We start from the raw sequence: 22510 nt of genomic DNA, 5'->3' as shown, positions 1-22510 counted from the left end.
GGAGGGAGGGAGGGAGGGAGGGAGGGAGAGATAGAGAGAGGAGAGTCCAGACTTTATCATCCGTTTTCTGCTTTTATGTGACGGATGGAAGTATAATTATCCAATATTTATTATCCATCTTGTCACTGAGCAGATGGTTTTATCCAGAGTGACAGAGAATCTAGGTTAATGTATTTAAGGAGCAGGCAGGGGTCAGGGGTCAGAAGTAGTTTCCGGACATTGTGGGAATCAAACGAAGTGCCTTTCAGTTTGAAGTTGCCCTGAATCACCACACCACACCACACACACGTTCGCTTTCTGGCTGGCTTTGAACAGCCACTGCATTATGGGGGAGCTAACCACACCCAGTAGGCTAGGGGCTCCTTGCTCTTGGCAGACACCACTTGGTGCGGGGGTGTTAGTCAGAGACGAGAGTTGTCGATAAAGTTTAAAAAACAACAACTCTGAAAAGCAGCGGTAAATCCCTCTCAGACATTTCCCTTCCGTCGTTCTCCGTGTTTGTGAGGGTGACCTCATGTCTAGAAGACTTTGATTAGGCTGCTTTTTCCCCTTCATGCATCCTGACGCCCACGCACTCTCCCACCCTCCCCCTCTACCTCCCCCATGCTCTCCCTCCCTCCACCTCTCTCCCCCTCTCTCTCTATGCCTCCAGCTCTCTCCCTCTATCTCCATCTCTCCACCTCTCCCCCTCTCTCTCTATCTATCCCTTTGCCTCCCCTCTTTCTCTCTATCCGTCCACCACCAACTCCCCTCTCTCTCTCTCGCTCTCTCTCTCTCTCTCTCTTTCCCTCCCACTCACTCTCCATCTCCCTCTCAATCTCCCTCGCTCTCTCCCTACCCCCCCCTCTCCCTTCCTCCCAGACATCCCACAATCTAATATCTCTTCCATCCATCAATCCATCATCTCTCTATCTCTCCATCCAGCCTGCTATCCCATCTGTTTCTCTCTGCCCGTCTAGTTTTGATCTGCTCATGTTTTCCCACGTCCCGTCCCGTACGTGTTCCCGCTCCTCAGTAACACCTGGAGGACTCCCCGGGGGGGGAAGTCCGGTGCGCGGGGCCGCTGCCAACATTCCAGAACGCTCCAGAACGTTCCAGAGCGCTCGAGCCCAGAATGCCTGGAATGGCTGGCACGCCGCTGGGTCTTAAAGGCGCAGCGACGCTCCCAAACACACTTCCCGTTGGAGCAGCGGCACAGAAACTGAGTTTATTTCAGGAGTAAAGAGTCGTGTTGTTCCCGCCGCACTAATCCCGCCTGACTGAAGTGCTGCCAGAGAACGCAGCTCTGTCAGTCTGCTGGAAGGAAAACACATTTTAAACCTCCAGAAGTCATACGAGGGAATCATATCGTTTAGATATTACGGTCATTAATCCTGGAGTCATGGCAGGGTGCTGATAAGAGGCCTATGTGCAAGGGGCTACGTGCTAGGGGCTACGTGCTACGGGCTACGTGTTTGATCCGCTCCACGTTGACCACAATTCCAGGTTTACAACATCGTAGAATTCAACGTGAATAAGGAACTATTCTCCTTTTTTTGTGTTTTTTTTTCCAGGCAACAAAACCACAACCTTAAAAAACATGTAATAATACTCAATCCTAACTGCTGCCCTCTCCCCCCCACACCCCCCACCCCCCCCCTGGCCACTCCGGCATGCGTCAGAGTGGTAGGAAAAGAAGAGAAGTTAACTGCGCTTCTACTTTCAGGAAGGAAGCGCATCTGGGGAATAGGACGGAGAGGAAGCGCTCGAGAGAGGAGAAAGAGGAATCAGGGAGCGGAGGAGTTTAGGAGGACGGAAGGGCCCAAATAGGTCGAGCCTCCACCGCGGCCACGCCCCCCCCAGGAACGCCCCCCCCCCCCCCCCCCCCCCCCCCCCCCCCCCCCCCCCCCCCCCCCCCCCCCCCCCCCCCCCCCCCCCCCCCCCCCCCCCCCTTAGTCAGACCCCATGCCAACCACTGGGTGACTAACCCCTCCACTGAGACCCTCACACACACACACCCACATGCGTACGCACGCACACACACACACACACACACACACACACGCACACACACACACACACACACACACACACACACACACTCACACACACACACACACACACACACACACACACACCACACACACACACACACACACACACACACACACCACTTCCTCCCTTCTCCCCCATCCTCTCTTCTCTCTCTCTCTCTGTCTCTCTCTCTGTCTGTTTCTCTCTTTCTCTTTTCCTGTCTCTCTCTCTCTCTCTCTCGCTTGTGTCGTCCAGCTGTCCGTCTGTCTTCATGTTGGTCTGTTTTTGATTCTCTTTCTGACTCTATCTCTGTTTATGTTGGTCTGTCTGTCTTTATGTCTGACACATTTCTCTCTGTCTCTGTCGGTATTTGGCCTTGTTGACTGTCTTTCTGTCTCTTTACTCTGTCTTAGTGTCTGTCTCTTTCTCTCTGCCTGTCTGTCTGTCTCTTTCTCTCTGCCTGGCTGTTCTTCTTTCTGTCATCATGTGGGTGTGTCTGGCTACCTGTGTTTATGAGGTTCTGTCTGCCTGTCTATCTGTGTTTATGAGGGTCTGTTTGTTGGTCTCTTTCCCTGTCAGTCCCTCTGTCTGTCTGCCTGTCTATGTTTATGGAGGTGTGTCTTTGTAACAGTCACTTTTTCTGCCTGTCTATCTGTTTGTTTGTCTGTCTGTCTGGGTTTTTGTGGGTGTCTCTGTCTGCCTGTTAGATGTAATTTTCTGTCTATCTGTGTTTATGTGGGTGTCTGTCTCTCTGTTTCGTCTATCTGTCGTTTTGTCTGTCTGTCTCTCTCCCTGTCTGTGTTTATATTGGTATGTCTGTCTATCTGTCTCTGTCTTTTGGAGGATGGAGAGGGGAGGGGGAGGAAAGGTAAATAAGGCCTCAGGGCATCGTAGGAAAAGAAAAAGACAAACAAGAATTGTAAGAACAAGATGTCAACATAGAAAAACAGACAGTGTTTTACTGTAATAATCCAACGCTAGCTTTCCAGTGTCAATACAGTCTGCTCTGAAACCAGCGGCTACATAATGAAGACTTTAAAACCTGGTGTGCTGAGAGGTGGCGTTACTCAGAGTTTGTTTGAACCATTAGTGGCCGGAGTCCCTCTCTGATACCACACCGATCAGACCGACAGGACTTCCTGTCCCACTGATATACGGCGTTCCTTGTAGGGTCATGTGACTCAGCCATTCCCTCGGACAGCGGCAGGCAGGAAGTGGAACGGGGGATTGTGAAACATCAGCCCGCTAATACAGGTGTATTTATATGAGGGTGAGGCCGTGGGTTAGGCTGTGGGTGAGGCTGAGAAATTAGGGTGAGGGTGGGGGTGTGGTCAACCGGTACGGCTTGAGAGAGGTGTTCATGAGTAGAAAGAGTGTTAAATGGTGGTTTCACAGATATTTAATTCTGAGTGAGGCATCAGAGAATAGAGCAGGATAAATACAGTTACAAATACTTTGTAGTTTGTATTCATGAATATTTCTAATTGTTCAGATAAGTTACCTAATTACCATGATAGAGTACTTGATGATATGATTGATGTAATTAGCAAGATAGACATAATACATCAACAGATACCTATACATTATACATATTGTTGTTGGTCCCATACCTGCAGTTCTGTTAATTGGCTTAAGGATAGGGTAGACATGTTACTGACAGGTGATCTGTGGAGCGTGGATTAGACGCTGTGAGTTTGTCAACTAGAGCCATCTAGTGGCCTTTTATTATTTTCTCCTATAAAACAAAACATTACTGAGCATATTGTCGACAACCCAAATTTGAACATGTTACACAGTTCAGGCCTGTTCCTAATTAATTTAACTAGTTTAAAAATGTTATGGAAGAGAAAAAATTGTTTGTCCTTACTATATTTTAACGGAAATAAATACACAATACATGTAAACTTAAAAAATGTGACGCCTTGTTTTCCCTTTGATGTGGTGATTTGTCTAATTAATTAATTGATGCAATTAATTCACTAATTTAACCAGTTCATTTTAACTCAGGCTTGTTGTGCTTCTGACATGGCGGGTAATCCGTTGCCATGCCAACGCGCTAAATACGGCGGCCAGAGGGGCTCAGAGCGCGGCTGAAACGCGAAGGAAGAAGGGCACGGAATTGTTGTCCGGGGGTTAAAAAAAAAAAAAAAGTGCCAATACGAGTTGAAATTTAAGTTAAAACGAAAACATTGCCCAAAACGTAAAAAGCTAGCCGTAGCCGGGCACAGGACGTGGTTCCTCGACAGAAACCCGAGAATGAGTCTGGACAAGGCGGAACTGTGTGATTCCCTACTAAACTGGGTAAGTTTAGCGGCTAGCATGCTAGCGGTGCTAGCAGGGTATCGACCCGCTCCGAGAAGGGGAGCAGGTGGCCACCGCAAGCCAGGAGAGATATCTCATACTAAAGCAGACTCCATTACATCGATTTGATCTTTTGATTATGTAAACGTGGCTGGCTATATTAAGTCACATAAACCCTTTTTGGTGTAATATCCCGTGAACTGGTGGTCCAGAGTGACAGACGCTAACCTGTGCAGGTTGCTAGCTAACAGCTGGTGACTCTCTGGGGATAAACATGTCAACTGTGTGACATGTTTGGGTCGTCGGTCGTTAGGATATTACTGAGCATTGTTTGCTCAGTAATGCCTTCCTCACCCTGTCACCCGTCGTCCTCACCCTGTCACCCGTCGTCATCACCCTGTCACCTGTCGTCCTCACCCAGATTATTTATTAATTGAGTAGTAAATTACCCAGGATCTGTCGTCGTGGAAGCGTTCTGTCCCACAAAACGCTGCGTTTTGTAACACTTTCCCCAAAACACCGATTTCACTAGTTCCCAGTCCTAATCCGAAATTAACCAAGGCTAAACCACAGCTTTACGTAACACTTTTAACCTGCTAATGAGGGGGGTTAAATAGTGTTATTGACTCGTAAGGCACCTTAGCTTCTCCGAAACTATTTAAGTAGCAATTTGGAACAGTAAGAATACAGATGGATTTGGTGTGCTGATGTGGATTTTGTTTCATGTTAAATAAATAAAGAGACTATTTAACTCGTTAGCGGAACATTTTATACAAAGAAAGTTTTTTCATTTAGGAGCGACAGAGGTTGGTCTTGCTCAAGGACCGTGGGCATTGGGGTTCAAAGTTAACACCCAACCACTAGAAATGGGTCAGCTCTGTAACGCACTCATCTCATCCTCAATAGCTTTTCTTTAACCACACCCAAGAATTACAGTGTACCCCCAGTGTGCTTCAATACAAACTCCCCAGCAGGGGTGTTCAGTGTATAGGTCCGTTCAGGTGTCTGATTTCACTAACCGCTCTCATACCTTCCTCTCAATGTCTCTAGCTGCAGACTTTCCAAGTGCCTTCATGTACCAGCAAGAAAGACCTCACGACAGGAGTAGCCATAGCGCACGTGCTGCACAGAATGTAAGTGTCTGAACAGCACTACTGAAGAACTGATTGAAGGCTTCACCTGTTACACCCGGTCACAGAGTGTGGAGCGTGCTTTGCTTATCAGGAGGTTATACAACTTGGATGTGGTTTGTTTTCCATAAACATTATCAATTCAAAGTTGAGGTGTGTGTGTGTGTGTGTGTGTGTGTGTGTGTGTGTGTGTGTGTGTGTGTGTGTGTGTGTGTGTGTGTGTGTGTGTGTGTGTGTGTGTGTGTGTGTGTGTGTGTGTGTGTGTGTGTGTGTGTGTCCCCAACTGTCCAACCCGAAGGACCTTTGCACTCTGAGATCCTCGTGTGTGTGTACTCTCTGTTCAGACAAACACACACACATTCAAACAAAGAGGAGGACAGAACTATTTTGAAATCCGAAACAGAATGTTCCCTTGTTTTGAAAACCCGCCAACTCTGATTCATTCCTGACTGGAGGCAGATGTGTGTTGAGTCGTATCCCTGCCTGTTCATTACTGCCATCTGTTGCTTAAAGAAGAGGCTTTCCAACCGTGCGCCAGCGCATTCTTAATGTCACCGCACAGGGCTGCCTGGGGTGATGGGGCGACGGGGGCTGATCTGTGCTGTCGTTAACAGAGACCCCTCCTGGTTTAACGAGACATGGCTGGGCAGAATCAAGGAGGACAGCGACTCCAACTGGCGCCTCAAGGTACCCTGTGACATCACCCCCCCCCCCCCCCCGGCCGCCCCTGGTCGGCCCTCCTTGTCACAATTCTGTTCGAAATATAATCTAATGTGGTAACGCAAGGGGATGTTTTAATTTGTCACCCCGTTCCTCCAGGTCAACAACTTGAAGAAGATCCTCCAGAGCATGTTGGAGTACTATCACGACGTAAGGAGAGCTTTTGTCTTTTTGTTTTCTTCTCTGAACAAAAGCCCCCGGCCATGAATCATTCAGACTTCCAACTTCTTGACATTTCACGAATCTGTTTATGAATCACAGTGCTCCGTTCCCCTCATCTCTTCGGCTAACTTACTGCTTCTTCTACTCTCATCCCCCTTGACTCGCATCTCCCGCATCTGTTCCGTCTCGGCGATCTTCTCGGTGATCTCCTCCTGAACTCCTCCTGACCTTCTCCTGCCCACCTCCGGACTTTCTCCTGACCTCCCGGGTTCAGGTGCTGGGCCACCAGGTGTCGGAGCAGCACCTGCCGGACGTGGCCCTGATCGGGGAGCACGGCGACATCACGGAGCTGGGCCGCCTGGTGCAGCTGGTTCTGGGCTGCGCCGTCAGCTGTGAGAAGAAGCAAGGTGAGCGAGGCCGAGGGCAAGGCAGCCCGCCGTGGGGCAGTAGACGCCCAGGAGGGACCCCCCAGAGTCCAGTCACCAGATCTAGGAAAGCGGGGGGTCTGGAGGCCCAGATATCAGATTGTCCACTAATGTGAATTGGCCGTAGAAATTATCTCATTGCGTTAAATGAGATGTCGATTATTTTGGGTCACTTTGTTTAGATGTCTTTTAGGGGGTCAATGCTGTCCGTCTTCATGCCCAACAGAGTACTAAACTACAGTTCCTAGTCGTATCGAAACTGGTTTTGTATGCAGTTCAAGCTCACAAGAAGAAAAACAATGGTGCATATTTTACAGATGACAGAATTATTTCCTCATCCGAAGCAAACGGATTTCAAAACGATTACAAATCTAGAGCACTATGAAGGCTTTTGGTTAGCGTTCTGCTCTTCATTAGCTAACTGCTTAGAATATTAATCTGAGTAAGCTCTCTGGATGGCATGTTGTTCTACAGTAGCTCTTTTGTGAACCCCGGTTCTGCATTAACCTCTGACCTTACGGATCCCTGGTTAGCATGTTGCTCTTTGTTAGCTCTCTGGTTAGCACATAGCGCTTCATTAGCCCAGTACCTCACCACTCTCTGTTTAGCATGTTGCTCTGCGTTAGCCTGTGAACTCATCGCTCTCTGGTTCTCGTCTCTCAGAGCAGATCCAGCAGATCATGACCCTGGAGGAATCCGTCCAGCACGTTGTCATGACAGCCATTCAGGAGGTAAAGTGACACGCTTTGCTCCCCCCCCCTCCCCCCCACCACCCACCTTTCTCCCATGCAAGTCTGGGCAGCCTAAGAAACTCGTAGATCTTAATCAATATTTCAATGAACATTATATAATTAAAATTGTAATCTTTATTAATCCCAGACAGGAGATGTGAGATGGTTATCTTATCATAAAGTGAATAAACGTAATAAATTAAATTATAAAACATAATAAACGTGTGGCCTGACGTAGACGATTGTTTCGTTCAGCTTCTCGCCAAAGACCCTCCGTCAGACCCAGCGAGTCCAGAGACCTACGGGGACTTTGACCACCAGGTGAGTTCTGGAAAACACTTTCCCTGGGTTGCTCCTTACCCAGACTTATCCCTTACAACCCTCTATTGTCCCCCCTCTCCGGCCCCTTCTCTGCTGTTGACTCTCTCATGTGGGCCTGCCTTTGATCCATTGTCCTGTCTCCTTGCTGCTCCTCCCACGGCTGACTCCTCCTCCTGTGTCCTCTCTCCAGTCCAGGAAGTACTACTTCCTGAGCGAGGAGGCTGACGAGAAAGAGGACCTGGGCCAGCGCTGCCGGACCCTGGAGCTACAGGTGGGCACTCCTCATACGCTGTAGACCCCGTGGGTTCTGCTGCGACTCTGTGCTGTCTGAGGTCTTTGTCTACACTGTGTTTTTGTTATGCTAGTGGATGGATTGTAAATGTATTTTCTGTGTGCGTGTTTACGTCGTTAAACCTGGTACGTGTGCGGCAGAGTTGTCCTAGATGGCCTGCCTGGGACTAGCAATTCTGACAGATCTCTATGTTTGCATGGTGTTGTTTGAGCTCACTTGTGTTGACCTAGTTTTTAGTTCTAGCGTTTCACCTGTGCATTTGCGGAGCCAAAAACTCTTTTGACTTGATATGAGTCATGTAACAGAACCCCTGGTGACTCAATACTACTCTGATGTAGAGAGTTCTCGGTCATGTTTTCACAACCTGTGGCCTGCCTCGGTCCCCCGTGCTAAAGCATGCTATCTGTGCTTGAAGCTCAGTGTAGGTTTTGAGTGTTTTGCTGTACTCCCACTGGGATGATGTGCCGGCAGGTGAGTATTCACCCCCTCCCTCCCTCCATCACCTCATCCATCTTCACTACCTCCACTACCTCCATCCATCCCCTCCTCCACCCTTCCATCTAGAGCTGTGTTGAAAAAATCGATTTTCCGATTTTTAATCGTTTCGCATATTAATGACCGATTATCGATTCGTACGTCCAAAGATCGATTTTTTTAATTTAATTATTATTATTATTATTTTTTTTTTTTGAATTTTATAAGTTAAAAATGTATATTCATGGGATTCCCCTGAACACTTAGGGTGCTGCATATTCTTGAAAACAAATCTTGAGTGTGGTTTTAGAACAGATTTGAACATGCTCATATAGACGCCATTCAGTGCTTTTACAGTTTAAAATGTTCTGTTCTTATGTTCGCACTTTAAAGAAAAATGCTCAACGTTTACATTTTATCCTTCCAGTTTCAGTACTTCTCAGTTTATTAAGTGTGAGCAGTTTTAAAATAAAAATGCTTTTGGTAGCAACCGCTTTTGGGTGAATTCTTAATTATTTTCAAGCATAATAATAATAATGCACTGGTTAGTGTCCCAGTAGGAATCCACTGTTGCAGATATAGTCACCTCAATGATGTCCTCCATTTATTGTCCTGAATTATCTTTCTTGAAGGTAGATTGACCCTTAACCTTTTCATCAGTCTTCCAGCCATCAGTAACTACCAATACTTGTAAGATTTACTGTTTAATATTGATATAATACTAGTTTTAATATGTTGCTTCTCTACACAGTCATGAAGTGAAGGAAACGTTTCAAATACATTTTTCATTTTAAATAACATTAACCCCCGGATCGAAATCGGATCGAATCGGAAATCGGTTCAAAATCGGATCGAATCGGATGGAATCTGAGAGAATCGGAAAAAATCGATTCTGAAACTTAAAAATCGGAATCAAATCGATTCTTGAAATTTGAATCGAAACCCAGCTCTACTTCCATCCACCACAATCTCCACCCATCTGTCGATCACCATCCTCTAAACTCCATTCAAAGCAACCTCTACACCTCCACTCATCCTCTCCCTCCACCCATCAGAATGCGCAATGCCCAGCTCGTCCTAACTGCACCCAAATACACAGCCCATCCCTCTGTCCTCTCCCTCCACCTGCCCTCCTCTGACCCCCCCCCCACTGTGCTCTCAAGGACTGTCCCTTCTCCTTCCTGATTGGAGGTTCAGCTGAGCGTTTGAGTCGTCTTTGACAGCCACCACTGGGGCCCTCTCCCCCCTTCCCTCCCTGCCTGAGTTCCTCCATGTGCTTATTATGTTGAGCGCAGCGGAATGGAGGACGGTCCATCTGACTACCTGCCGTGGAATGGTTGTGCATGTTGAACGATGCGTTTATGTGTGTTTTATGCGCCTTTCTCTATGACTGCGTTCAGCGACCGGGAGCGCGTTTCTCTCCACCTTTCTCGCCTGACAACTGTTCCGTAATCGCTCCCTCGATTCACGACCACAGCAATAACTCTCTCTCCGTCTCTATATCTCTTTCTCTTTCTCTCTCTCTTCCCCCCCCAGTTGTCCACTGTGATGGAGGAGCGCTCGTCCCTGCAGGCTGAAGCTCGCTCTCTCAGGGAGCGACTGAACGGAGGTCATGACCCCACCGCCATCACCGGCAAGAAATTGCTGCTGCTGCAGAGCCAGATGGAGCAGATGCAGGAGGAGAACTACAGGTCTGATAGGCCGCTCTGGCTGTCAATCACAGGGGATACTCGCACGATTGGATGCCACTAGATAACGGGGTTGTGCCTTATGTTACGGAAAAGCATTGCGAGTTTCAATTGAAAGGACAATGCGTGCTGTGTTGAAGCGCCATACTAGGTATCGTCACTGACGTCACATGGAACAAACAGAAAATGGCAGTTGGACAGAAACTGCTCTCTTCACTTGACTGCGTCTCTCTTTAGTGAATCCTCCAATCAAAGGTTTAATGCGAAGTTAAAGGGCAGATTTTCAAACGGGTTGTAATGGCTAATCACACCCACACCTGATGGCAGGATAATACCCCTTTTTTAAAGATTCTGAAACAATGATTTATATCGGAATAGTTGTAGAATCTAAATGAATGACCTAAATTGGTCTCCACCAGAGGCTCCATGTGACCAGTCCGGACGTTGTAGACGCCCAGGGCTATGTTCTAGTGTTCTTCAGTTCTGGTGGGCTGTTGGTGTAGGCCTTCCTCGTTCCCCACAGTAGCTCCATTCACCAGAGTCTTTATGTAACCCGTGTTAAACGGCCATGTTGTCTCCTCCTCCTCCCCACAGACTGGAGAACAGCCGGGACGACATGCGTGTGCGAGCCGACATGCTCCAGCGGGAAGTGCTGGACCTCCAGGGCCGCAACGAGGACCTCACCTCCCTGGCCGAGGAGGCCCAGACGCTGAAGGACGAGATGGACATCCTCCGGTGAGACTCGCCCGGGGCTTGGTCTTTAGCACCATAACTAGTGCTAGTGCAGGCAAACGTCCCTCATGCTAGCTTATGTTTATCGTAATACTAGTGAATCAAAGCTAATGTATCTCGTGAGGCATATGGGTGATGATATCAATACTGCTAGTCAAAGCTTATGTCAATTGATTTATGTATACCGATGCCTAATCAAAGCTAATTTAATATATATTTATTTAATATATATTCTATTATGTTGGCTAAAGTGTGTGTGTGTGTGTGTGTGTGTGTGTGTGTGTGGGGGTGGGGGGGGGGGGTGTACTTTCAACAAACTGATATCGAAACAAATATCTTTTGCTATCAAAGTTGAAGATGTTGGTTGTGACATCATAACTAAGGTCAATGGACTTTGGCAACTGAGCAGCAGCAATGAAGAGGTTGTTGTTTATTACTATAACCTCTCCCCTGTTGACGTGGTTCATGGACAGCATTTACACCGCGCTTTTCTAACCAGGGTCCACTCAAAGCGCTCACTAACATTCAACCATTCATGCACACATTCCCCCATTCATGCACACGTTCACACACCAACGGCGGAGTCGAACACACAAGGCGACAGCCAGCTCGTCAGGAGTCAGTCGCTTACTCAGGGACACCTCGACACACGGAGGGGAGGGTGCGCAAACTAGCATCCTTCCTATCGGCAGGCATCGGAAGGTTGCCGTCGTGTGTGTGTGTGTGTGTGTGTGTGTTAGGTAGGCTTCCCTCGGTAGAACCCACCTCCTGAGCCCCATGCCATGTTCTCCATGAGCTCCTCGGACGAGGTGCACCTCCTGGTTCCTCGTTGCCCTGCCTGACCCCCGTGTGTGTGTGTGTGTGTGTGTGTCCCAGGCACTCGTCGGACCGTGCGGGCCGCCTGGAGGCCCTGGTGGAGACCTACAAGAGGAGGCTGGAGGACCTGGGGGACCTGCGGCGGCAGGTGCGCCTCCTGGAGGAGCGCAACACGGTGTACATGCAGCGCACCTGTGAGCTGGAGGAGGAGCTGAGGAGGGCCAACGCCGTGCGCTCACAGCTCGACTCCTACAAGAGACAGGTGAGGAGGAGGAGGGGGGGGGGGAGGAGCTGGACTCCTACAAGAGACAGGTGGGGAGGGGGGGAGGAGCTGGTCTCCTACATGGGACATGTGAGGAGGGGGGGAGGGGAGGGGAGACGAGGAGCTGGAATCCTACAAGAGACGGGTGAGGGGGAGGTGAGAAAGAGGAGGGGGGAGTCATGGAGATTAGGAGGAGGTGTGTGTGATGATTGGATGAGTCATACAGGTTGGTGGTACTTGACACTTTTGTCTTATGCCATGTTAAACTTTGGTTCTCAACCTATTGGAACCGGTCTATTTCCCTCTCTGCCTGTCTGTCTGCTTCAGGTCCATGAGCTGGACTCCAGACACTCTACAGAGGCCATGAAGGCTGAGAAGTGGCAGTTTGAGTACAAGAACCTCCATGACAAGTACGACGCCCTGGTCAAGGAGAAGGAGGTAAAAGCCCCCTTTAACCCCCATCTGGAATTCCTTCAATCATCCAACAGCTATCAATCATCCATCGATCTTTAATCAGTGCACTCGCTCATCATCCACACGCTATCATTATTTGTTTGTCAAGTCATTCATTCAGTAATCCATCCATCATTCATGGATCCTATCAAGCCCCCATCATTAACCCTCCACCCCTCACCTGTGTGGTGTCCCAGCGTCTGCTGTCGGAGCGCGACACGCTCAGAGAGACCAATGAGGAGCTGCGCTGCGTCCAGGTGCAGCAGAAGGGGCTCAGCGAGACAGGTGGGTGAGACGGGGGGTTTAGAGTGAGACTGGTGGAGAGACAGGGGGTTTAGAGTGAGACGGGGGGTTTAGAGTGAGACTGGTGGGAGAGACGGGGGGTTTAGAGTGAGACAGGGGGTTTAGAGTGAGACTGGTGGGAGAGACGGGGGGTTTAGAGTGAGACGGGGGGTTTAGAGCGAGACAGGTGGGTGAGATGGGGTTTGGAGTGAGACTGGTGGGTGAGACGGGGGTTTAAGAGTGAGACAGGTGGGTTAGACGGGGGCTATAGAGTGAGACAGGTGGGTGAGACGGGGGGTTTAGAGTGATAAAGGTGGGTGAGACGGGGGTTTTAGAGTGATACAGGTGGGTGAGACGGGGGGTTTAGAGTGAGACAGGTGGGTGAGACGGGTTGTTTTGACTATGACGGGGTTGACTTGTATCATTTAGAGTGAGACGGGTGGCGGAGACATGTGGGTCAGAGTATCGTAGGTAAGTCTAAGTGATACATCGAGGGTGAGGCAGGTGGTTGATCGGGAGACGGGTGAGTTGGAGGGAGACAGGTGAGGTCTGTGGATTAGAGTGAGACAAATGGATGATGGATCACTGACTGGGTGATTTAGAGCGAGACGGGTATTTGAGAGTGAGACAGGTGGTTGAGAGTGAGACAGGTGGCTGTCCTTCTGCACCAATCCTCCACATTAATGACATGCGTTGTCAGGACTGTGAATAATGTGGTTCTTGGCGTCGACTAACCTCACATGTTGGTCCGCATGACTCAACCGTCGCTGACCTTTTTACTTTCAAGACTTCTGTGGCGCCGTGTGGTAAAGGTCGGGCTGTGTTCTCCAGAGAGAAGTTACTGTGTTGTTCTCAAAAGAGAAGTTACTGTGTTGTTCTCCAGAGAGAAGTTACTGTGTTGTTCTCCAGAGAGAATTTACTGTGTTGTTCTCCAGAGAGAAGTTACTGTGTTGTTCTCCAGAGAGAAGTTACTGTGTTGTTCTCAAGAGAGAAGTTACTGTGTTGTTCTCAAGAGAGAAGTTACTGTGTTGTTCTCAAGAGAGAAGTTACTGTGTTCTCTTCCTAGAGAGAAGTTACTGTGTTCTCCTCCAGAGAGAAGTTACTGTGTTCTCCTCCAGAGAGAAGTTACTGTGTTCTCCTCCAGAGAGAAGTTACTGTGTTCTCCTCCAGAGAGAAGTTACTGTGTTCTCCTCCAGAGAGAAGTTACTGTGTTCTCCTCCAGAGAGAAGTTACTGTGTTCTCCTCCAGAGAGACGGTACTGTGTTCTCTTCCAGAGAGAAGTTACTGTGTTCTCCTCTAGAGACAAGTTACTGTGTTCTCCCCCAGAGAGAAGTTACTGTGTTCTCCCCCAGAGAGAAGTTACTGTGTTCTCCTCTAGAGAGAGGTTACTGTGTCTTTCTCTAGAGAGAGGTTACTGTGTCTTTCTCTAGAGAGGTTACTGTGTCTTTCTCTAGAGAGAGGTTACTGTGTCTTTCTCTAAAGAGAGGTTACTGTGTCTTTCTCTAGAGAGAGGTTACTGTGTCTTTCTCTAGAGAGAGGTTACCGTGTTCTTCTCTAAAGAGAAGACTAATTCAGATCTAGAGAATAGTTGCTATATTCTTTTCTACAGAAGACGTTGTCTGCTCCAGAGTCTTGTCTATATTCCTGTTGTAGTAATAGTTGCTCATAGTTGCTCCTCTCTCTCTCTAGGAGGTTTGTGTGGAGACTCGGGCCCAGTGGGGAGCCTAGCAGCGGAGTTCATGCCCACGGAGTTCAAGTAAGTCCTTTCCTCATCTCCTACCTCCTGACTCCTAGCACGGGTGCAGCAGTCTCCCCATAAAGAACAGCCTCAATGTGAAATCCCCTCGCCCACTCTCGCCCCATATTCTCCCCACTCCGCGCTTCGTGACTAATTGCCAAGACTTCATGAAAGCCCTGCCTCAAGTTTATTATTAGCAGAGAAATGCGCAATTGGCGTCTGCAGCGAAGACACATGTCAGAGCGATACTGTCGGCCCGCGACAGAGGGGATGTAAGGGGGGCTATAAAGAGACTTCTTTATTTGGGTTCTGGTTCTTCTGTTGTCATGGAACCCAGTAGAATTCTCCCATCAAGGTAATGCAGTCTAAAGTGTTGGTTCTCCATAATCTAAAATGGTAAATACACTTTCCAGTATGATTGGAAAATACCATTTGTCTACCTTTTTAAATCTTTTGTATCTACAATTTTTTTTTAGTTTTGGATTTTGGCTTTTATATCTCATACATGCTTCTCACTGAGCCTATGAGACCAAAATCTGGGCATGTAAAAACTTACCTGGCAACCCAGCTCTCGTGGTCTGCGCTGAGGCCTGTGATAGGACAGGATGCTCAACCCCTTGTGTGCCCCCCCCCAGGGAGACGGTGGGGCGCCTGCAGACGGAGAACCGGATGCTGTGTCTCCAGGAGGAGAGCGTCCGCCAGCGGCTGACGGAGCTGGAGGCGCAGCTGGAAGAGGCGCAGCGGGCCAACAACGCCCTGGAGACGCACAACAGGTAACGTAGTGTGTGTGTGTGTGTGTGTTTGTGTTGCATTGTTGGGACTCAAACACTTTACACACCAAACTGGAGCCAGAAATAACAGATTAACTATTAATAACCACCGCCAGTATTATAACTTCACCGCCCGCCCCAGTTCAGTATCCCTTGATCGGACGCCAATCGACTTGAGGTCATTAAACCTGTCCAGGTGTGTGTGTGTCGTGGGGAGAGTCTGCTGGGTCCAGAGTGGGTCTGTGGGGTCCAGAGGGGGGGTCTGTGGGGTCTGTTCCCTGGGCACCATACCCTGGTTCCTCAGCCTTCCCCAGCAGGCCGTGGTGGTTCTCCAGGTTCACGGCGTGTTCCCACGGCCCGTGTGTTTCTGTCACGCGGGCCGTATGGTAGGAGTGCTGCTCTAAATGTCAGCACTCCCTCTGCTCTGAGTGGGCCGAGAAGGACGGCACAGCCAGATTGTGTGTGTGTGTGTGTGTGTGTGTGTGTGTGTGTGTGTGTGTGTGTGTGTGTGTGTGTGTGTTGAAGACTATGGATGGACAAGTGTGTGTGGTGTTTGTATGTTTACGTGCCTGTGGGCATGTGGGCACGTGGGCGGTGTGTGTATGTGCGTAGGGTGGACGAGTGTGTATGTGTGTAGGGTGGACGAATGTTTGTGTGTGTGTGTGTGTGTGTGTGTGTGTACAGTACCAGGTCCAGGGTGTGGGCGGTTGCCTCCGGCTGGCTCTGGCGCTCTGAAATACTCCACCGCTCCCACCTGGCCAAATGGGGAACTGCAGAACCGTGTAGAACCCCTAGTAGTAAATCCACTGTTTTTCTGGGGCGTTGGGAGGCCTATGGTGCTATTGGTGTACCATGCATTTCCAAGTCCAATTACCTATAATGTGTATAAATGTAGACGCTAGGTGTTCAGTCATATCTCGGATAAAACATTGCGTTTTGAGTTTGATCATTTTGTCAATAACAACATGAGCACTACTGTCAACTTGATTGACAAGGTCACATGTAGTTAAGACTTTCATCCTTAGTCGTAACCGTCCCTACTGTCGAACATATCTTGTATCATTATTCATCTCAATCATCTCTGTGCCTTTCTGTCTTTCTGTCTCTCTCTGCCTGTCGGTCTCTCTCCACCTCTGTCTTTGTATCTCTATCTCTCTCACTACGTCTGTTTTTCTCTCCTCTCTCTACCTCCCTCGCTCTGTATCTCTCTCTGACTCACGCCTCCCTGCCTCTCTCTCCCAGGCTGAACCGGCAGCAGAAGTCGGAGCTGGGCTCCCAGGTGGAGGAGCTCCAGAAGGCCCTTCAGGACATGGGCAGCAAGACTGAGGACGTGAGTGGGAACACCCCTTTGCTTGAAACCCCCTAACCCCCATCCGTTGTGTGACGCGATCCAGCCAGGGGACTTTACTGTTCAGTCATTCAGCAGAGACATTTTTCCGAGACTTGCAGTTGGTTTGATTTGCAGATCGACCGCTACACCGCCAGGGCTACAATAAGGGCTCACAGATCATAGTTTCTGCGTCTGTCTATTTCCTGTAGACCACCCCCTTGTATCGGTTACCTATGGAATCTACGGAATAGATGAAGAAATCATTGATAATCATCCCAAATTAGCGTGTTAGCGATTGCTCTGATTCAGAATTCGAGTTCAGCGGTTGCACTGTTGTCGGCTTAGCTCAGGTGGTAGAGCAGTTGCCTTGTAACCGAAAGGTTGCTAGTTCGTTCCCCAGCTTCTCCTTGCTGAGTGTTGATGTGTCCCTGAGCAAGACACTTGACTGCTCCTGACGAGCTGGCTGTCGCCTTGCATGGTTGACTCTGCCGTCTGTGTGTCAATGTGTGTATCAACCGATGTGAGTTGCTTTGGATAAAAGCGTCTGCTAAATGCCCTAATTGTAATTAGTTTAGTAATTGGGGGTCAGCGATTGCAGTGAATGAGAAAAAGAAGTTGCGATATTTTAGGAATCTAGTTCAGCGATTGCAGTGATTTAAGAGTCCAGTCTCTTCTCCTGTGTTGAGGAACGTCTTCTCTAAGGCCGTGTGCTTTCTGCTGTGGAGATTAACCTGTTTGCTGTGATGATTCAACGCTAACTCCTGCCCTGTCGTCTGTCTGTGTGTCTGTCTGTCTGTCCATCTGTCTCTGTCTCTCTCTGCATCCCCGCCAAAATCAGGCAATCGTAAGTACGGCCCTGCCTATTGGCTGGCCTCAGGTGTGTGTGTGTGTCTGTGTGTGTGATTAGCCATGTTTGTGTGATTAGCCGTGTTTGTGTGATTAGCCGTGTGTGTTGATTGTTCTTACTGCAATCTTTCAAATTCGGGTCGTACTCTCAGGGTTTGTTGTATTCTGGTGGTCGTAGCTGAAGGCTGTTCTCTTGTTTTTCTCTCCAGTCGTCTCTACTGAAGAAGAAGCTGGAGGAGCACCTGTGAGTACCGTCACTGTTAGCGATGTTAGCCGCCGCTGGCTACCGCCAACATGGGTCACTGTTGGCGATGTTAGCCGCTTGCTATCGGTCAACCCCTAGCATGGGTCACTCATTTACATAAATGTACGTTACCTGAAAGCTTTCACCTGCCCCGGCGCGTTGCTAACCCATGTTCTTCTTCTGTGGTGGCTCCAGGGAGAAGCTGAACGAGGCGCACTCTGACCTGCAGAAGAAGAAGGAGGTCATCGACGACCTGGAGCCCAAAGAGGGCGGGGACAAACGTGAGCCAACCAGCCTATCCTCCCGTCAACTTTTCTATCTCTAACTTTCTTACCCCAAATTGTAACTCACTCACTTGTGCCCTCATTCCTTATTCCTTCTCCACAATTCTCTCGCTCACTCTCTCGCTCTCTCTCTCTTTCCCCCCAGTGTCCAAGAAGATCGATGAGCTGCAGCAGAGTCTGAAGAAGAAGGATGAGGACATGAGGCAGATGGAGGACCGGTACAAGCTCTACGTGGAAAAGGCCCGAACCGTCAGTACCCACAAAGCCCACCAAGAAGCATGCCATAAAGAAACGCCATGAAGCACCACCAGGAAGTGAAGCTCTGTGTCCCGTGTGTGTGTGTCTCTCCTTAAAGGTGATCAGGACCCTGGAGCCAACCCAGCAGCAGCCGCTGGCCTCCCCTGAGGTCACGGCCCTGAAGAACCAGCTGACCGAGAGGGAGAAGAGGCTCAAGCACCTGGAGGTAACCCTGGTGACTAGGGCTGGTTACTGTGGGTCTTTAAGGTGTAACACTGGTTACTAGGACTGGTTACCACGGCTCTTTAGGGTGTAACGCTGGTTACTGGGGCTGGTTACCTAAAGGTGTAGCGCTGGTTACTTGGGGTCTTAAAGTGTAGCATGGGTTACTATGGCTACAATAGCTCTACGCTCTGATTGACGTCTGTGTCTGTTTGTGTGTCAGAACGACTACGAGAAGAACAGGAACCGGCACGACCAGGAGGAGAAGCTGATCATCTCGGCCTGGTACAACATGGTGAGGCCACATGCCAGCACATCATACAACCCCGCACGCCCAACTCTGACCTCCATGTTGTGTGTTTAAAGGGGTGGTATTACGCCACCAGGTGTTATTGTGATCAGCCATTACAAGCCGTTTGAAAACCTGCCCTTACCGGTGTTTTAGTGACATCACGAGTGGGCGTGTCCACCTAGATGTGTGCTGGATAGATCAGTCTACCAGCCTACCCAGTGGACTGCAGCGAATGTTGCTCATCTATCCGTCATACATCTAGGTGGACACGCCCACTTGCGATGTCACTAAAACACGGGTGTTTTAGTGTGGGGGTTAAGTGTGGGGTTTAAAGGGGTGGTGTCAACCCCCCCTGGTGGCACCTTCCCTGTCGATGTGGTTCTCACGGTTCCCTCCTGCGTTCTCCCCCTGCGGGTTCTGTCGGGTTCCACCAGGGTCTGGCGCTGCACCAGAAAGTGAGCGGGGATCGGATTGGTTCCTCAGGCCCGGCCATGTCCTTCCTGGCCCAGCAAAGGCAGTCCACCAACGCCAGGAGAGGGCTGACCCGGCCCCAGCCCCGATGAGACCTCCGTCTGCTCCTCCTGCTCCTCTCTGGGGCCCTCCTGCTGGATCTTAACCCCTGCTGGATGCTCAGACCCAGCGGGCATTCAGGAGACGGGTTCTATGTTCTATGTCACATAGAACCCGTCCTATGAATGCATGGTGGGATGCCTGCTCGCTCTGAACACCAGCTGGGTGCATTAAGCATTAAGAACACTGGTACTGGGTGACACGGGCCCATAGGTGCTGTTGCCATGCGTGTTGTTACCATGACAACAGTGCCGTCTGTAGAAGGTAATCCTTGGAGGTTTTTCTTACCAAAACTGCCTTTTTCCCCCCTCTCGGTTTGGTGGCCTTAATGCCTTCTTCTACTAGTGGTTACTGACCCCTCGAGGCAGCCTGGACTTACTGCTGCTGTTATTGTGTCTCCTACTGCTGGACTGTTGTGGAATGACACCCCAGAGAGACGCCGTATTGTTTCATACAGTCTCTAGGGAAGTCAGACCTGCTGCGGTACGACCGATGGGAACTTTCGGATCAATCGGCGAAGAGACAAACATGAGTTTTTAATTATTTCATTTCTTTTCCCATCATTTCTTTCCATTTTGGTGTAATTGTGTGCTGTTTAATTTCCTTATTTTAACGTGTAGAGTTCTCTTTTTAAGGAGAAGAGGCGGTGCTTGTGTGCATCACGTATGAAAGACATTTCTGTCTGATCGTTGTTCTTCCACTATGTTTTACTGGAGCTCAGAGTGGTGGTGGAGTGGAGCCAGTCCGGTCGTTGTTCCTTCAACATGTTTTACTGGAGCTCAGGGTGGTGGAGTGGAGCCGGTCCGGTCCTGATCCACCAAACCTTGCTCCACACTGCCCCCTTCTGGCCGGTTTTGATTTTAGACTACTTTACTTTAGATTTTCTTTCTGGTTCCACTTTAATAGACAGGGTTTTGACGGACATGGAAGAGTCCCGTTGCTGTGTGGAGGCTTTAATCTTTATTATATAATGTGAACAATGGGTAGGATTAACAATTCATTCATCAAAGCACTTTTACCCCCCCTGCCACGCGCCCTGTGCCTGTAGAATACACTACTAGCTTCTCTGACTTCTCTGTCAGCGGGAGTTCCTTTAAGCTACAGCCCTCCTGCCCTGGTCGTCTTCCACGGCGGTGAGTCACAACTGATGGCCTCAACGGGCCACCGTACAGCAATACTTTAATTATTTGGCACTTTACAGACGATGCCTCTTGGTACTTTATGAGGACATAACCGTGACATTTCTATGAGTTTGAATGAGCTCGACAGGGGAGACGGAAGTAGTGGGATGAGGTCATTTTGGAACTAATGAAGGACCTATTTATCATATGCTGGATGGGGCAGAAAGCTGCTGTCACCATGAATCACAGAATGTCAGAAACATTCACTTGTATGCTGGATTTTGGTCCCTATGCTTTTGTTCAGTTTGTGTATTTCTGTGATCCTCAAACCTGTAGACTAGACTAAGCAGATGTACTCTTTTTTTTCGGGACAAAACAATCCACTGCTTTGGTATGATTTAGACCTGAAATAGCATAGCTATCGCCTTTTTTTATTTAATTTTTTTACAAACACTACATCTAGCAAACCTAAGCAGGCTAGCACTAGCATGACACTGTTTCAGAAACGGTTGCGTGCTAGCGTTAGCCTGGCTCATGCTAGCTTTTGTGCTGCTAGCATAAGTCTTGTTCTTGTATCAGTCGACCGTAACTGTTGCGTGCTAGCCTTAGCCTAGCGCTAGAGTGTAGGATTACCATCTGTCAACTGGAACCTTGTTTGCAGGCTTTAGCCTAGCTTGTGTGCTGCTAGTGTTAGCCTCGAGTGTGAGTTAAAGCTGATGTAATTTTGTACCGAACCCCCCCCCAAAAAGCATCTGTGTTGTGATCCCAGCTAGCGGCTAGCAGACCTTGACTAGCGGTCTTTGAGCTAGTGGCTAGCTGCTAGCAGCCCTTGGCTAGTCCTATGTGTACCTCCTTGTCATACTTTTGGTCTAATACTGGATATTTATGTGGTGTTTTTTCTCAGTCTATCTGCATGGTTTGAAATGGTTGTCTTGGTTTGTTTTAATTATTTTATCTTCATGGTTGTATATCAGTGGGACTGGTAGATTTGACAGGACTTTGCTTAAAGAGGGGGTTCGGAAACAGGTTGTCTAGGTGCTGTAGTCCTGCCTAGTCTGCACTATGAATAAATGGGGACTGAAGAAATCTGAGCTTTGTTGTGTGTTATTTCATGTACCTTAAACAGGACTGCTCTTTACTTTATAAAATAATCACATTAATTTAATGTGATCTATAACTCAGACCAGATCATTCATGCTGTAGTGTTGCCAGGGTGAGGGAAGCTGTTGGTTGACCGCCACAGAGACGCAGGTTTGAGTACCGCTAATGATAGTTGTTTGGTTAACTTAAAAATGTGTATATTTAAATTCACAATTCATGAAGTTTGTCTTGTAAGTTAATGTATCTGTTGCCAATGAGGTAACTCAGTGGTGTTTGAGCCAAGGCCCACTGATGAAAGCCTTGCATTTGCAGTATTATGAATGTTACGAACTGGCTGTCGCCGGCAAAACCGTTTATCAAATTGGAAAATGCCCACTTAACGCCAAACGTTTCACCAAAGAGGAATAAACGGAGGTCTTCAAATTAGAATGTAGTTTCCGACAAGGTTAAGATTGTGAGTAAGTGGTAAGATCTGCTGATCAAAATGCTGGAGACCAGGGGTCAACTCCTGCTTCATTTCGTTGTTCAACCACGGCGCTGGTGGGCGGACACCACGCCTTGGTGATTCCTCACCACCCCCCAGCAGGGGCAAGTGCCCCTGACTGCAGCCCGCAGATCGAGGAGGAGCTAAATGTGGGCGTGGTTAAACGTTTAACCCCGCCCACATTTAAGGAAAATTCCGCGCAGCATCATGGACTCAGACGGAAATACGTTCGCCCGCTTTCTGCAGAACTCCAAGTGCCCCTGACTTCAGCCCGCAGATCGAGGAGGAGCTAAATGTGGGTGGGTCTAAACTAGGGATGTCCGATATTGGCTTTTTTGCCGATATCCGATATGCGATATTGTCAAACTCTAAATTTTCGATTCCGATATCAGCCGATACCGATGTCGATATTTGGGTTATTTTTCCTCAAACCTAATTTAGGTAACACTACATATCTCCTGTTGTGGAA

At 48.8% G+C, this 22510-nt stretch overlaps 1 protein-coding gene and 1 long non-coding RNA gene across 4 annotated transcripts in view; one reads left to right on the top strand and one right to left on the bottom strand.

Annotated features, from left to right (window-relative positions):
• The window catches only part of LOC115530611 (uncharacterized), a 12499-nt gene extending 507 nt beyond the window's left edge, over positions 1 to 11992 (bottom strand). The window contains exons 1-2 of the long non-coding RNA XR_003973752.1: positions 11980 to 11992; positions 2358 to 2363 (exon numbers count right to left, since the gene is read on the bottom strand). This is a non-coding gene — a long non-coding RNA (uncharacterized LOC115530611). The remainder of the gene's footprint in view (positions 1 to 2357; positions 2364 to 11979) is intronic.
• Positions 4087 to 21547, top strand: hook2 (hook microtubule-tethering protein 2). Of its 3 annotated transcripts, none has more exons than XM_030339265.1 (23): positions 4087 to 4314; positions 5365 to 5447; positions 6059 to 6131; positions 6264 to 6314; positions 6601 to 6733; positions 7415 to 7482; positions 7738 to 7803; positions 7994 to 8074; positions 10106 to 10260; positions 10852 to 10992; positions 11866 to 12067; positions 12395 to 12505; positions 12718 to 12805; positions 14492 to 14558; positions 15176 to 15313; positions 16553 to 16640; positions 17479 to 17484; positions 17696 to 17730; positions 17926 to 18011; positions 18160 to 18263; positions 18370 to 18477; positions 18697 to 18768; positions 19200 to 21547. In XM_030339265.1, exons 1-23 carry the CDS (start codon positions 4270 to 4272, stop codon positions 19326 to 19328), a joined length of 2130 nt encoding a protein of 709 aa, XP_030195125.1. In that variant the 5' UTR covers positions 4087 to 4269; the 3' UTR covers positions 19329 to 21547. The 3 variants fall into 3 exon arrangements, with proteins under 3 accessions (XP_030195125.1, XP_030195128.1, XP_030195127.1); XM_030339268.1 differs by having other exon boundaries at positions 19180 to 21547; XM_030339267.1 differs by lacking the exon at positions 17479 to 17484.
• Positions 21548 to 22510: the final 963 nt, after the last annotated feature.

The sequence above is a fragment of the Gadus morhua genome, chromosome 2, assembly GCF_902167405.1.
Source record: "Gadus morhua chromosome 2, gadMor3.0, whole genome shotgun sequence".
NCBI classification, from domain to species: domain Eukaryota; kingdom Metazoa; phylum Chordata; class Actinopteri; order Gadiformes; family Gadidae; genus Gadus; species Gadus morhua.
Note: the sequence above shows the minus strand (reverse complement) of the source record. Positions and strands in the feature narration are given on the sequence as shown.

Excerpts from the sequence above, each read along its gene's own strand:
- hook2 (XM_030339265.1), top strand. The coding sequence starts at position 4,270 with ATGAGTCTGGACAAGGCGGAACTGTGTGATTCCCTACTAAACTGG. Across the intron at positions 6,315-6,600 it reads TGTTGGAGTACTATCACGAC|GTGCTGGGCCACCAGGTGTC; the intron begins GTAAGGAGAGCT and ends TCCCGGGTTCAG. Across the intron at positions 8,075-10,105 it reads GCCGGACCCTGGAGCTACAG|TTGTCCACTGTGATGGAGGA; the intron begins GTGGGCACTCCT and ends TTCCCCCCCCAG.